The 16,602-nt window shown below is 32.0% G+C and overlaps 1 protein-coding gene across 6 annotated transcripts in view; it reads right to left on the bottom strand.

The window, feature by feature from the left end:
• Positions 1-3,005: 3,005 nt before the first annotated feature.
• Positions 3,006-16,602, bottom strand: part of ZNF236 (zinc finger protein 236) — a 226,146-nt gene continuing 212,549 nt past the window's right edge. For 4 of the 6 annotated variants that reach the window (XM_031946721.1, XM_031946717.1, XM_031946720.1 and 1 more), the window contains 3 exons: positions 15,596-15,725; positions 9,726-9,902; positions 3,006-5,570 (listed from right to left, as the gene is read on the bottom strand). In XM_031946721.1, the coding sequence (XP_031802581.1) occupies positions 5,443-5,570; positions 9,726-9,902; positions 15,596-15,725 (435 nt within the window). In that variant the 3' untranslated portion in view covers positions 3,006-5,442. The remainder of the gene's footprint in view (positions 5,571-9,725; positions 9,903-15,595; positions 15,726-16,602) is intronic. The other 2 variants (XM_031946718.1, XR_004230997.1) reach the window with 2 other exon arrangements.

Genomic DNA, 16,602 nt, shown 5'->3' with positions numbered 1-16,602 from the left:
AATAAAAATCACTATCAAGAGACTGTCTTTTTGTGCCACTCCAAACCCCACAGTATGATATACAGGTACTAAAACGTAAAAGTTCAAAAGTCATTGCTGACAAAATTAGATTCAATAGCAATTGGGGATATAATCAACTATGACACTGATCCTTCATTTTAGCAAACATATGTAGAATGCAGCTGGGTTGTTTCCAAAGGCTTAAGAGAAGTATCTTACCAGAACTCTATTTCAGGCAACTTTACTACTAGGAATATTGGAATTGATTGCACATAGATGCTTAACCGGACTTACGTTTTTAGTAGAATCTAAATTTGTTCTACTGTGGCTGAACCCACTGAGGCTGCTCTGCAATCTAGACAATCTTCAGACAAAAACATAGATGGTGGAGGGCAGCTTGTGTTTTTGTTTTATGTTTCTTTTTTAGCTAGAAATGCCTGTTACCAAAGTATGGATAGGTTTGTGGACAGTAGAGTGACATTACTCTGTTGAATGGAACAATATATCTCTCACGCCTTCCCCATCTGTAAAAATGTGCATTAGGGTGTCTGATGCAGTTTTTCTTCTGTTTCTCATAAATTGATTTTTTTTTTTTCTGAGGCAATTGGGGTTAAGTGACTTGCCCATAGTCACACGGCTAGGAAGTGTTAAGTTTCTGAGACCACATTTGAACTCAAGTCTTTCTGACTTCAGGGCTGGTGCTCCAACTACTGTGCCACTTAGCTACCCCTTGTAATTCAATTTCCTAGAAATGAAGATATATCTAACTACAAAAATAAGTTTAGAAGCAAATATTTTGTGTATGTGAAACATACATTATTTCAGTAATATATAGGATACAACAAAATGAGAACGTCCATAAGCTTCAAGTATTGGGGGATTCTGTCTAGAGCAGCATCTATTGTCTATGTGTAGACAAGTTTTCGCAGTTTTTTTGAGACTATAAAATATGATTAAAGAGAGGCAGTCAATATATTTAGATTAAATATATTCTTTAAAAATGCATAAAAAAGTAACTGATGGAAAACAACAAAGTGATTTTCCCTTAAAGAACAAAATAATTAAATATGCAGGAGCTTTTTAATAATATAAAATACTATTTTTATTTTTCAAAGCCAGTACATTTGGCTTTGGGCAGACTGCTTATGCATTTCTAATACAAAATTGGATTAAATAAATATCATCTGATGCATAAATAAACCATGAAACCAATTTGAAGGTAAAAAAAGTAACTTTTCCATAATTTAAAAAATTAACTTTCTAAAATTTCTACAGTTGTTAACCACCAATGACAGATTGCTCTGCCATGGTAGAATTTGTAAAAGAATAAAACACAAATCCAGATTTCATCAATACAAAAGTCATCAAACTATACACACACACACACACACACACACACACACACACACACACACATTATATATATAAATATATAAATATAGATACACACAAAAGGTTAAGTAGCAATGTTTGTTAAAACTACTTGTTTCTCCCATAATTTACATTAACTTGAATTTTAATTGCTTTAAACATTTAATTAGCCAACCATAACAAGCTATAATAGTATTTCTGTGTACTTTCTTTGAGGAAGGGAATGAATTCAAATCTTGGCAACATTATTTGAATTTTTCACATGATTTATCAATTCTGTCAAGATAAATGGAAGGATCTATGTCATGGATGTGTAAGGTCAGCAATCTGGCACAAAAATTCTGCTGTCCCCACCTTTTAAAGAAAATAGCAGATATAGATGAGCTTGAAAAGTGCAATATTTTTATTGTGCTACTAAAATTATTGAAAGGTAAACAAAAAGGTTCCACAGGGACCTTAGCAGGGATATCATATTAGGGCAAAAACAAACCAAAAACCCGATTTTTGTAAAGTTTGGCTGTTAAAATGTCCATGAAATCTAAATGATATAAATATAAATTAAGTGGAAAAAAGAACAAGAACTTGGATCAAATTACCACTTAGAGGATTTTACCTTGACATTTTCAATTCCTACATTACAGTTTCTAGGAAACTATTTGTAACAATCACATCTTTGACTGACCATTTTGGCACATAACTATTCTAGAGCTAAGCTTCTGCTTAAGCAAAAGCAACATGTTCTTCAAATGAATTTTCACAAGGGCAGTTCTATGTACAATTATGCAATCTTGTTTGTAAAAAGATATCACTGGCATAAATTTGTAGGAAAATCATCTGGCATTAAAAAAATGTGTATTTCAGAATCACAAATGTTGTTATGAAAAAGGATAATCCATGTGAAGAACAAAAGCCCAATTTCTTCCTTTCTAACCTGTATCTATAACATATAAATTATTCCAAAGAAAACTGCATTAACTACTAAAAATATTTTTTTCCTAAAAGATTATTTATATTTAAATGAATGTACTTTGGATTAAGATCAAATTGTAAACTTGGGGGTAACTGAAATTTAATTGAATTTAAAAAGGATTATTTATGAGGGAGAGCTTAACTTTTCATTTTAAAAAGCTTTTCTTAATTTCTTGCTTCTAACCACTAATAAACAATGGATGCTATTATCCTTTCGATATATTACTAATCAGGTTGAGTACTAAGTGAAATCCTTTTCCAAAGAAGCCATACCGCAGCTTTAAGTTCAGTACCTTTGAAATGGAATTATTTTATGTTAACTGTGCGCTATGTAATTATTTTACTGCAGAAGCACCTTAAGCAGAGTATTGTTATAAGCTGAAAGTGTTAATTTAATTTTCCAATGTGCTCAAATTTGCTAATGAGCGCATTGCTTAGTATGGTCATTGAATGAGTAAAAAGAAAAATCAAAGTATTTGAGCAAATATGTATTGTCCAAGCGCTTATTTATTTGCAGCTCATCTTCCAGAGAGAGAGATGACGTGTTTAGGGAAAAATAGTCATATTCAAAGACAATATGAATTTGATATGTTTTCTCACTTAAGAAATTGGAAGATCTAACTCCATCTTAAATCTTGACTCATATTTAAAGAGGAAAACGGTCATATTTCTGAGTAACTTTATTTGTGATCTACATCTAATTAAATCACATACATTAATGATATAAGAAAAGTTTCTTAATACACTCAATCTCTGAAAATCCTGCTTATGTCCAAGGGAAAAAAGTTCTTCTAAAGAAGATTTTTTAAAAAAATATTATATTATAAAAATTTTTAAAGATTAGATTAAAATCTAAATTGTTTTATAGTCCTCATATTCCAGGGAGTTTTATTGTATAGGAGCAGCTTTTAAGATTAGGACAAAAAAAAACCCTGAAAAATTACATTCATATGTGAACATGTATAAATTAAGTTTTCTTGCTCATTTAAACAGGAAAAAGTCACAGAATAGATGGTAGATGAATTTCTTCTCTTTCAAAACCCTCTTTTCCAAAGTATCATTATGTTTTAAGTACGTCAATTAAGGCCTTCTGCATTTGCCCAGGATAAAACTAACCAATATAACTGACTTAATAGACATAATAAATAGAAAGGAATCAAGCAAAATCCTGTTAAAAACTCATCTTTCATAAGTTCAATGTAAAAATAAACAACTTCAATATTGGAAATGCTCATAAAGCCATCAATGTTCATTAATATTCCTTAAAGTAGTACCATACATTGTTTCAAAGGAAAGTGCATAAAAATAGAACTTGTACTACTCAAGGGCAATTACAATTATCCAAAACAAACTGGAGTCAGGTTTAACACTGACATTCATTGGAATCCTCCGGATTTATATAAATCCACTACCACAAGATTATTTCAGGTTTTTTAAAAAACCAAACTTTTCCCCAAAAAATATACAATACACAAAGCAGTTTGGAAAAAAGTAATATTATTTAACATTTTCTGACTTAAATATTTCCACATAACAAAAGGTATTTTCATATCACCAACTATATTACTTATATACATGTCAAAAGTTAACAAAAAAATCAAAAGATGCCCTATCAAAATAACAGTGAAATGTCTCTTCCTTCAATGACTTGAAATGATCTTGTCTCTTAGTATACACACAGCCCACATAATATTTACAATCAAACAAATGTATTTCTGAAACTAAGGTAGTAATGTGGGCACATAAAAGCAATTATTTTGGGGGAAATAAAATAAAACCCAGCTTTATATTACATTATAATAAAATGAATATTCATTTATTAATAAAATGAATACAATACTGATCTAGAAGTGCTCATGTAAAAAGTTGAAAACTTTGATGAACTCTTTATAATTGGGACTAGTACTATATTTACAAAATATACTGTTCAGCCACATAGAGGCCCATATATCTGTATATATACATACATATTTATATATAGAACATATAAATAATCTCAAAAGAACAAACTAAAATGAAGCAAAGAATTTTCCATCTTTGGAATGTTGAAAGGATGACTTGCACTAGACTCCAGTATAAGGTTTGAATTTGGTTATGGACATATTTATGTGGCACCTTTCAGAAAAAAATTAAGCAGTTTGCTTAGGCAGTTTCAATGAAATAAAAAAATACATTTGTTTACACACAAAAGAAAAATACTGGTGCATTTCTGGATTCTTATAACTCACAGCAGAAACATATTATCTTTTGGGGTATCCTGAGCTACAGGAGCTTCAGTGCTAAGAGTCTAGTTAAATAGAGTAGGTATCTCCTGCCTTCAAAATATGGCTTGTGCTTTCTGCAATAATCCAACTCAAGGAGCTGAATATATATTTATGCAGTATATGTACCAATACTAATAATTTTGTTTGGACAACTTGGTTTCGACTTGTACTTTACCCTTTGCACCCTACTTTCTATTTTCATGCCCCAGATACTGTATGCTAACTAATGATTAGTTACTTTTATTTGAGAGAGAATTGGTCCAGCCATCTCTCAGGATATCAGTTTAATTAATTTACCATAACAGAAAAGTCATTTATTACCACTAGCCAAAATATACAGAAAGAAAGTTAAGTGGGGGGAAAAAACTTCACTGTGCATTGCACATTTTTTTCCTGTACTTCATGCTCTTATCTTATTTTTATTATTAAGCAAGGTTTCTTATAACAGAAAGTGTTAAGTATCAATTCCTCATACTTTCCACTTATTGTCAATCTGCTAGTACAATGAAATCACACTCTAATGATAAGATCCAGTGAAAGTTTTTTTTTTTTTTAAACAAGATATATTGGCTGTGGATTAGAAGATGAAACTGCCTGTTGCATTACCTGAGTTCGTTGATTTGTTGATCAATGAGCACAAAACAGTTTACCTTTTTCTATTTTCTTCTATAAGCTTATGAAAGACAATGATTCTTTTAAATTATGTTTGATAACTAAAAAACCACATATTTTGTTAACATTTTCAACACTTGAAACTCCAAACAAAAAATCCAAATGCTTTTTCTTTTTTCAAAATTTAACTTCAGAAATTTTGTTCTTGAAAGCATTATTTAAATTATCATCGAAAAACGTTGGTTAGGCTCTGCCATTCATTTGATGTTTCTTGACCAACCTCTTCCAAATGGAGTACACGATGGAGATCTTCCCCTTCTTGTTCTTGATGACTAGATGATTCCTGCAAAGTACCTATAAGAGAAGAAAACCAAAAAAATAATAAAATAAAAAACGCCTCAAAAAAAAAAAAAAAAACTATGGAAAATAATGTAATTCTAAAACTTAATGATCTAATTTCTACCAGCAAAAAATAAAATTTAAACATAAAGATGAATTCTTAAATTTTATTACTTTGCGATCTATAGAAATACACTCTGTAATCTTAAGGTTACCTGTAAATACAATTCACCAAGCTCTTTTTCATTAAATATTTGCAAGCTTCTCTGTTTACCCCTTTCTTACTCCATTATAGCATGAATAAATAACAAATATATCTAATGAAAAAAATTTGATTTTTGTCACAGAGACCATGTCTAATAACTCTAAATTAATTTCCTTTAACTGTTCCCTTTTTTATATCTTTAAATCTGGGGAGATAAAGTCTGTGAAAAATTTTAAACTAAGATTATGCTACAAATGAAACAAATAGAACTGAAAATATATCTTTAGCTGTTTGATTGATTATCTACTAGATTAGGAGGGAGAGAGAAGAGTATGAATATACATTTGAGAAATTCTGCATAGTAGAGATATATAGTGCAAAATCTTCTGATAGATATTTAGATAATTTCATTCTTTTAACTGATTAAAAGATGATCTTGTCAAAAAGAAACAAATGTAGAATTAGATATTTGGAGTCTCTAGATTTCTGGAATTGAAATGTATATTCCTATTCTTTCATTCAAATCATGTACAAGGTACTATGGCAGGATTTCATTCCAAATGAATCAATGCAATGATATCATGAAGCTGAATAATACTATAGGGTACTAATTAATTAATTAATTAATTTTATTCATTTATTTTTTGCTGGGGGCAGTTTGTGTTAAGTGACTTGCCCAGGGTCACACAGCTAGGGAGTGTTAAGTGACTGAGGCTACATTTGAACTTAGGTCCTCCTGACTTCAGGGCTGATGCTCTATCTACTCCACCACCTAGCTACCCCTTAATTTTTGACATTTGTTAAGTATGTATTAAGCACCATAAGAGTTCAAAGTGCTAAAACGGATACAATGTTTATGGAATGCACTGGCTCTGTCTACTCTATTTCCACAGAATTATAACACATATACACATTTCTATTGTTCAGTTAGTTTTTCAATTGTGTCCAACTCTTCTAGAACCCATTTGGGGTTTTCTTTCTTCAATTCTTTTGGCAGATGAGGAAACTGAGGCAAACAGGGTTAAGTGACTTACCCAGTCACACAATTAGAAGAAGCCAGGTCTGAACTCTGTGAGTCCAGCACTCAATCCACTGCATCACCTAGCTCTCTGTCCCTCCCCCCATTAACAAAACAAAAATGATAGGCAGTAAACGCTTAAGGTTCAGACTCTTATTCAAAGCTGAGGAACAGGAAGATTGTTGTTAACTAGGGTGACTGATGATAATGATGATTATGACTACAAGAATAGAAGTAACTGATATTTGAATGGTCATCAGATTTACCAAGACTTTCTCTGTAATATCTCTGTGCAGTAAGTAATCATCCCCTTTAATATGAAGAAATAGAGGCTGAGAAAAGTAAAGAGACTGGAATGAGGGCTCCTACTTTTAAAGCCAGGGCTTTTACATTATACTATGTGAGAATGTCACTGACAATGTAGTGTTCAAAAGCTTGGCTTTAATGAACAAATGCAAGGCAATGGTCAGAAAAAGACATTCCAAATATGTGGAAGAGATTATGTTTCCTCTTGATACAGTGAAGAATGGATATTGTCACACTGTTCTGAATGACCTCAACCGCTTTTGCAATGTCAAATATTTTTTATTTTTAATTTTTTAACCTTAATTTTATTCCCCCTCCCCCTTCTCCAAAACAGCAAGCAATATGACATAGATTATTCATGTACAATCATATTAAAATGTACTTCCACATAAGTCATGTCATGAAAGAAAAATCAGAATAAAAGGGGAAAACCATGAGAAAGAAAAAAAAAAACACAAAAAGGTGAAAATAATTGATCCGAGAAATGCAAATTAAGACAACTGAGATACCACTACACACTTCTCAGATTGGCTAAGATGACAGGAAAAGATAATGACAAATATTAGAGAGGATGTGGGAAAACTGGGATCCTGATGCATTGTTGGTGGAGTTGTGAATGGATCCAACTATTCTGGAGAGTAATTTGGAACTATGCTCAAAAAATTATCCCTTTGATCCAGCAGTGTTACTACTGGGCTTATATCCCAAAGAGATATTAAAGAAGGGAAAGGGGCTTGTATGTACACGAATGTTTGCGGCAGCCCTCTTTGTAGTGGCCAGAAACTGGCAATTGAATGGATGCCCATCAATTGGAGAAGAGCTGAGTAAATTGTGGCATATGAATGTTATGGAAAATTATCGTTCCGTAAGAAATGACCAACAGGATGAATACAGAGAGGTTTGGAGAGACTTATATGAACTGATGCTAAGTGAAATAAATGAGCAGTACCAGGAGATCATTAAACACTTCAACAATACTATATGAGGATCAATTCTGATGGATGTGGCTCTCTTCAACAATGAGAGGATCCGAATTAGTTCCAATTGATCAGTAATGAACAGAACTAGCTTTACTTAGTGAAAGAACACTGGGAAATGAGTGTGGATCACAACATAGCATTTACACTCTTTCTATTATTGTTTGTTTGCATTTTTGTTTTTCTTCCCAAGTTATTTTTACCTTCTTTCTAAATCCTATTTTTCTTATGCAGCAAGATAACTGTATAAATATGTATACATATGTTGTATTTAATATATTTAACATATTTAGCATGTACTGGACTACCTGTCAACTAGGGGAGAGGGGAGAGGGAAGGAGGGGAAAAGTTGGAACAGAAATTTTTGCAAGGGTCAATGTTGAAAAATTACCCATGAATATGTTTTGTCAATAAAAAGCTATAATTAAAAAAAAAAAGTGAAAATAATATGCTCTGATTTGCATTCAGCCTCCATAGTTCTTTCTCTGGATGTAGAAAGCATTTTCCATCATAAAGTTTTTGGAATTGCCTGAGATTGTATTACTGTAAACAGCTAAATCTATCAAATTTGATTATCTCACAATGCTGCCATTATTGTGTACAATGTTCTCCTGATTGTACTCGTTTCACTCACCATCAGTTTATATAGGTCTTTCCAAAACTTATTCTTATACTTAAAATATACTATAGCAGGAATTAAAAAGAAAAAGACTCAAGGCTTGTTGAAGGATTAGATCTTAGCATAACTGGAAGAGAAACCTTGGGTTCAAGACCTGACTCCAAACGCATCCCAGATGTGTGATCATAAATAAGTCATTTAGTCCCTCAGTAACAGCCAAGAAAATGTATTATTAAAACTATCAATTTTAGATGAGCTATCAATTTGCATCAAGTGAAAGAGTTTTTACACCAGAAATTCTTTTTTATCAATGAAAACACAAGTATTGCTACCCCCCCCCCCAAATTTTCTAATGATCATAATCTACCTCTAGGTTCCAAATAAAACTCAAAGCGCTTAAGCTCCTTATTAGAACTTTGTAAAACAGTGGGACAAGTTGGTTAATACAGAACAATCTTAAAATTTTTTAAGGTACATAAGGGACAAACAGGAAGATCACAGCTCCTGTTTCAAATATCAGATCCTGAAGCAAAGTGCTTTCACCATGTACCATGGGCATACCTTCTTTCATAGTTTGCAAAAGTACTCCCAGATAGTAATACAGTTAAAGTCTATCTCTTTTTCCAACAGCAAACAATGCAACCTTATTTCCTCTTTAAGTAATCAGGAGAGATTTCCTTCCAGCTAGGTGCAGTAGGAAAGAATCCGGGACTGACATTCAGAGAAGATGCATTCAAATCCTAGCTTTGAAGTTTATTCCATGAGCTTGGGAAATCACTTACCATTGCTGGGCCACAACTTCTTTAATTGTAAAATGAAAGGGACAGCTTAGAGGATGTCTAAGAGGTTATTTCCAATTCTAAATTAATGACCTATCATCTAAATTTAAGACATGTTCTATGGTTGCTGGTCCTAAAATGGATAGAAGTGAATACAAAAAAACTCACTACATAAAAATTTTGGAATCATTTTGGCCTCAGCATTTTCTTCCATTGGGGCATTTCAATCCACTCACTTAAGAAAAAATTAAAATAATACTACTTACCAGTATAGCTATGTGCTCGTTTCATATGGAGTTTCATATTGCTTTTCTGTGTAAAGCCCATTGCACAGTAATCACATTTGTAAGGTCTTTCTCCTGTGTGCTTTTTCATATGTACCTGAAGTGCACTCTTCTGATTAAATGCCTTTTCACACAGCGTACAATGAAATGGACGTTCTCCTAAGAGAAGGAAAAACATTTTTAAAATTTCCTATATCAGAATCCATTAGAAAATAGACACACTCTACTGGGCTTATATCCCAAAAAGATCATAAAAAAGGGAAAAGAATCCACATGTGCAGAAACGTTTGTGGCAGCCTTTTTCGTAGTGGCAAGAAACTGGAAACTGAGTAGATGCCTGTCAGTTGGCGAACGGCTAAACAAGTTATGATACATGAATGCTTTGGAATATCACTGTTCTATAAGAATTGATCAGGAGGATGCTTTTAGAGAGGCCTGGAACTTACATGAACTGATAATAAGTGAAGTGAGTAGAATCAAGACAACATTGTACACGGCAACAATAAGATTATGTGATGATCAACTGTGATGGACTTGGCTCTTTTCAACAATGAGATGATTCAAACCAGTTCCAATGGACTTGTGATGGAAAGAGCCATTTGCACCCAGAGAGAAAAATGGGGACTGAATGTGGATCACAACATATTTTCATCATTTTTGTTTGCTTGCTTTTTTTTTCTCTTGTTGATCTGGTTTTGTTGTGTGCAACATGGTAGTTGTATAAATATATATAGAAGAATTTTAACATGTCTAACATATATTGGGTTACTTGCTATCTAAGGGAGGAAGGTGGAAGGAAGGGAAGGAGAAAATTTTGGAACAAAAGGTTTTTTCAAGGGTGAATATTAAAAACTATCTTTGCATGTATTTTGAAAATAAAGAGCTATCATTTAAAAAAAAAGAAAGAAAACAAGACACATTGGAAAATAAGTCAAGTTTTTTTTTTTTAAATAGAGATGTTATTTTTTAATATAATGCCCACTAATGATCCTATCCCTAAGACAATCTATACTTGTTTTATCTTGGTTAATCCATACTGAAAGAGCATAAAAATTTAATAGGTACTTGTTTCAAGTCCCAAGAATTCAGTGTAAACTCTAGTTTTCTTATCTACCACAAAATTGAGTATGAAATTTAGGAGCCATTCAATAAATACTTCTTGTTCAGTTTAAAAATCTCTAGAAACACCCAACTGGACAGGCAGGGTAAAATAAGATTACAAAGAACATTGCAGCCAGTAGATTTCAGATTTTATTCAAGAGTCTAAGTGATAGAAATTAAGATCCTGAAGGGACAGTGCCAGTGCAAAGGTAGGACCAACTGAACAAAATATTTTATAGCTGAAAAATCACCAGGTAGAGAGGATAAGGGAGAAAGGAAATCAAAGTTCACTCCAAGATTCTGAGTTTGGGTTACTAGGAGAATACTGGGACTATCAAATGAAAAAGGAAAATTGAGAGAAGAGATGATGGATTGATGATGGATTAAATTTTGGTGACACTGAGGTCAAGAAAAAAGTATTTAGATAAAAGATATACAAGCATGCAAATGGAAATGTGGGGTTGAATATATAGATTTAGGAATCATCCACATTCAATTGGATGAATTTAACAAAGCAAATGGAGAAAAGAAAGGGAGGTTGGTCAAGAACAGAGCCTTGAGAAATACTCCAACTTTCACAACAGAAATAAGAGAAATGAATAAAGGATACAGAGAAGAAATAATCAGAAGCAGAGAGCAGTATCATAGAAAACAAGAAAGGAGAGAATTATAAGACAGGATACAAAAAGCTTTTTAAAAGTAATGAATTAGAACTAAATTTTTATGCTACTTAAAACCTTCATATTATTTTCATGCATATCATTCTACATATTTATTTCTACAAATAAAATAATACTTAAAATGGTTTCTATCACTTCATCAAGTTTTCTTGTAATTCAGCTAAAAACTCTGTGTTTCTATAAATTATTTCACAGCACTCTGGAATAATTCACTTGTTTAGAAGAAAGCTAATTTTTTTTTATAATTATATTATCCATTTCATCCAGAAATAGATTTGAAATCCCCGGACAAAAAATCTTCATATGTTTATGGGTTTCAACTTAATGAATAAATCATGGTTAGGACTATTTTAAAATCTGTTTCATGATAATATGCAACTGTATAAAATACAGTTAACAATCCCAATCACTGATTCCTCAAAAGTACTGCTTCTTGGTGAGTTCAAATAAATTTTTGTTTTAAATTACTATTAATTAAATTATAAAATTAGCTATTTTGTCTAAAAGAGGTTCACTTTCAAGACATTTATTTACTAATAATGCAGATCAATACACAAAAAGTAAGAACAATTGTACATACTTTTATATTGCTTATTTCTACACATTTTCCAAAACAGGCTACAAATATTATTGGTTTAAAAAAAAGTTAAGAAACAAGTCTACTTTTTCAGGCATATTTATGGCATTCTTTATTTCTGTCATTTATTCACCAAATTAGGCAGTTATAGGCACCACTTTAAGGCAGAAAGCCACAGATATAAACTACATTCAATACTAATTATAGGACTATGTATTTTGTTGAAAGGATAAAAATAATTTTGCTTCAAATAATTTCTTAGTTTGACTCTTTTATAATATACTATTTTCCACTTGTCCTTTACCTTCACATTTTCTATAAATGGCAGATAATATAACATTCTACCAATATGGAAATTCATCTATGTGAAATTTTCATTTACTTGGAAAATAGTCAAGAAACACAAAGTGGAAAAAAGCTTTCTGAATTAGCAAAGAAAAAGTTAAATCTGAAGCAATTTTCAACAAAATTTTATTAAGATCATGGACATGAATACTATGTGAGAATTGATGGATAAGTTACTGTGTTAAGATTACTGGGAGTGTGAAGCTAAAAAACTAACATAGTCCTGCCTCAGAGAATTTATACTCTTAGAAGCAGAATGGGCAATAGTGTACAAAATAAACCAAAAAACACAAAGTAAGAGAGAGACAAGGTTCTATTCTTCTCTATGACTACAATCTCCTTTTCTCTCTTTCTTCCTCCCTGCCCTGTTTGACTTCATCATAGTGTTTGGGTCTTCATTTATTCTTGATTTCTTACTTTATCAATCTTGTTCTAGATTCTTCAATAATGCATTTCCTGTTTCTGCCTATCTCCTTTATGGCTTGTCTACCTTCTGTAAATCTTTAAATGAGGATGTTATGAAAATTCTATCCTAGGCTGTCGTCTATCCTCTCTCTCCTGAAAAACTTATTTAATCCCATACATGCATTTATCAATTCTAGATCTATAACTCATCTTTGTATTTTTTCCCCCAGAGCTTAATATTATCTCTACCCAGGTAGCCAGTTGGCACTTCAAACATATCATGTCAAAAAGTCAATTTAACAGAACTTTTTTTTTTCACTTATCTTGTCCTGTTCCCCAAATTTTCTTTGAATGTCACAGTCATCTTTCTAGTCACCATTGCTTGTAATCTTGTGGTTATCTTTAATCTTTTTATTGAGTCCTACACATCCTATCAGTTGCCAAATCCTCTCATTTTTATCTCAGTAATATCTCTTCAGCATGCAATTCATCCTCTCCATTTCCAATGAAACCATCCTATTATAGGCTTTCCAATCTTATCAACCAGATTATTATGATAGCACTCTAATAGTACTTCCTTACTCTATCTATCCTTGATTCAATCTACCCTCTAACACCAGTGGTGTCAAATATATGGTGAGAGTTAGGTAAATTCACAACACTCCAGAATAAGGTTAGAACTAGATTAAAAAGTAACTGGGAAATATGCAACAAAAGAAATAAAAATAAAATACAACAGATATATTAATAATCTGTGTTTTCTTTTAGACATTAATAATAATGTGGCTTTCACTAAAATTTATATTCTACTGGAAAGATATTCAAATGTATATGTGATATTGTACATTTGATAATTACCTCCAATGATTCAGATCACAATTTTCCATGCCTACCTATCCTGTAGGATTCTTGTCTATTTTTTAATGTCTCCAGCTCATTACAGGGACCCTACTCAATATGCTCTTTACCTGAATCTTGAAGAAGCTAAAGATTTTGAGGGGCAACTATCCATTATGTCACCTAGAGCACCAGCCCTGAAGTCAGGAAGACTTGATTTCAAATCTGGCATCAGACACTTAATATGTTCTAGCTGTGTGACCTTGGGCATGTCACTTAATCCCAATTGCCTCAGGGGAAAAAAAAAAAGCTAAGAATTTTGAGTTAGAAGTGAGGGAAAGTGTACTCCATAGATACATCTATGCAAATAGAAGTAGGCAGGAGACTAATTTCTGAGTTCAAAGACTACAATTAGGTAAATTTAACTGAAATAGGGTGGATGTGAAAGAGAATAATACACAACAAGCCTGAAGATTTTACAGAGTTTAAAATGCCAAGAAAAGGGGTACGCTTTTATTCTAATTGTAAAGGGGAAATCACTAACTTTTCTGAAACATTGGAATGACACAGACATTCTGTGAATGAAGCATGAGATTGCTTTAGCTGCTAAGTGGAAAATGTCTTGGCCCACAGACAGACTAGAAGCCAAGAGTCTATTTAAGAAGCTACTATAACAGTGATAATGAGAGGGAAAGAGGAGCTGAAAAAGAGTGATGATAATGTGAGAAAGGAGAAGCACATAGATATGATAGATATTAGGAATGGGAAGAGGAAGAAGTAGAATATAGTTATAAGATTATAAACCAAATTGAAGTTCCTTTAACAGGAAAAAAAAAATTCTACAGAGTGGAGTTAAGAGGAATTTTCCCCAATTCCATGAAATAAATGACCCATGCCTCATCAAATCTCTCATGCTTCTCTATTTAATCTCTCACATATTCTTCATGTTAATTTGTATTACAGTTATTTGTGTGATCTAGCTTTGTATAACTCCTGGAAGGGATTATGTTTTATTCATTTTTATATCTCTAGTGGCTTCTATATCATAAGTACAAAAAACAAGAAACAAAAAGTTATACTTGAATTAAATCAATTAATTGTAACACTCAGAGTTACAATTCAGAATGTATGTTATGTGCATGTAGGTGTAGACTCTAAATGCTAGATTCCATTACCAATATTAGCTATTTCAGTTTTGTCTCTTAAAAAAGATTCTATATAATTACAAAAATAAAACATTCATCATGTCTATTTCTTTGGAAATACTTCTTTAACATCACAATTATCTAAAATGCTATTTTACCCAAGATCTTATAAATGACAACATTAAGTTTACTAATAATGTAGTTATCACTTATAATTTGTGAAGTACAATGTAAAAAAAAAGTAAGAAAAAAAAAAGACCACACACAAATTTTAAATTTAATATAAACATCTGAATATATTTTATGATTTAAAAATTTATATATAACTACTATTGTAAGTATTCCTGTATTGTAATATCATTAGCAGTATCTTAAGCCTTTATATGTACCTTGGAAATAAACTATTTAAGTTGAAATCACAGAGATACTATTAAATTCTAGTAAATTATATTATTCAAAAGTTATTTTCTCTTTCCCCATTTTCCAAAGTCAATATAAAAACAAATTAAGCAAATAACTGCAATTTTGAAGCTAAATGACTAGGATATGAATATCAAAACCTTTGACTTTATGAAGTCATATAAAAGAACAAATTCATTAGGTAATGGGTGAAATTAATTTCCCTTTATACATTAAATACATCTATTAGAGGTTACATGTTAAATGAATATTTACACTTTGAATCTTGTTTTCCCAATGACTAACAACTTAATTTCGGGGATCATTAAAATAAAAGGGCATCACTCTGTAATCATTAATTACCTGTGTGAATTCGGCTATGTCTTTCTAGTTGACTTGGTTTAGCAAATGCCTTTTCACAAGTGTCACATTTAAATACTCTTGGCTTCTGAGAACTTAAAGAAGGACCTGCTTGATGTGTCTGCATATGCTCCTGTTCAATAAACAAAAGAATGAATTTTTTGAGACCTTTATGGGAAGATATAAATTTGGAATGGCATGGGAGAAAAAACAGTGGTCCCTCTCCCTCCCCAAAAACAACAACAAAAAATCCCAATGTAGTGAGGATAATGAAAGTAATTGTTGTCTTTTATTAATTCTCTACTTTGTTCTATTTATCAGGTTGCTTAAGCCTAGAGAATTCTGATCCTCAGAGGTCATCTAGTCCAATCTTATCACTTGTCACAGGGCCCAGAGATGAACAGACTTGCACAGTAAGCCATCTGCCAATTTGTGAGACTCCTTACAAATACAGAATCTGAAAACTGAATGACATCTAAAAAAGTTGGTATAGTCAGTATTCAGTATAACACCTTTGTTTTGTACATCAAGAAGATAGACTGAGGTTAAATCATTTATCCAATTAATTACAAAGATAGGGTTTAATAACAACAACTTAGTGTATGGATTCTCAATTTATTCTTTTTGTAATATATATTCAAGGTTGACTACTACATATTTCTTAATATCTTTGCTGGTTCAAGTGAGTTGAAAATGGTCTTCCTCTCCTCAAACTTTCTAGACCACTCTGTATGCATTTTTCTTTTGATTCAACCACATCTCTCCACGAGTATACTTATCTGTACGGTGGCCTTCTTGTGCATCTCAACATCCACCTCACCACATAGGAAAACAAGCTCTCTGAAGGCAGGACTTTCACTATTTTTTAAATCTCTTTCTTGCCTGTACCCTGCAAAGTTATTTTGTAATTTGGAGGGACATGGGGAGAAGGGAAGGAGCAGGTAGATTTGTGATTTCATTAATGAACTCCTGGTATAGAAACTCCTTCCAACACACAGATCTGAAAACTT

This window comes from Sarcophilus harrisii, chromosome 1 (assembly GCF_902635505.1).
Source record: "Sarcophilus harrisii chromosome 1, mSarHar1.11, whole genome shotgun sequence".
Lineage (NCBI taxonomy): Eukaryota > Metazoa > Chordata > Mammalia > Dasyuromorphia > Dasyuridae > Sarcophilus > Sarcophilus harrisii.
Note: the sequence above shows the minus strand (reverse complement) of the source record. Positions and strands in the feature narration are given on the sequence as shown.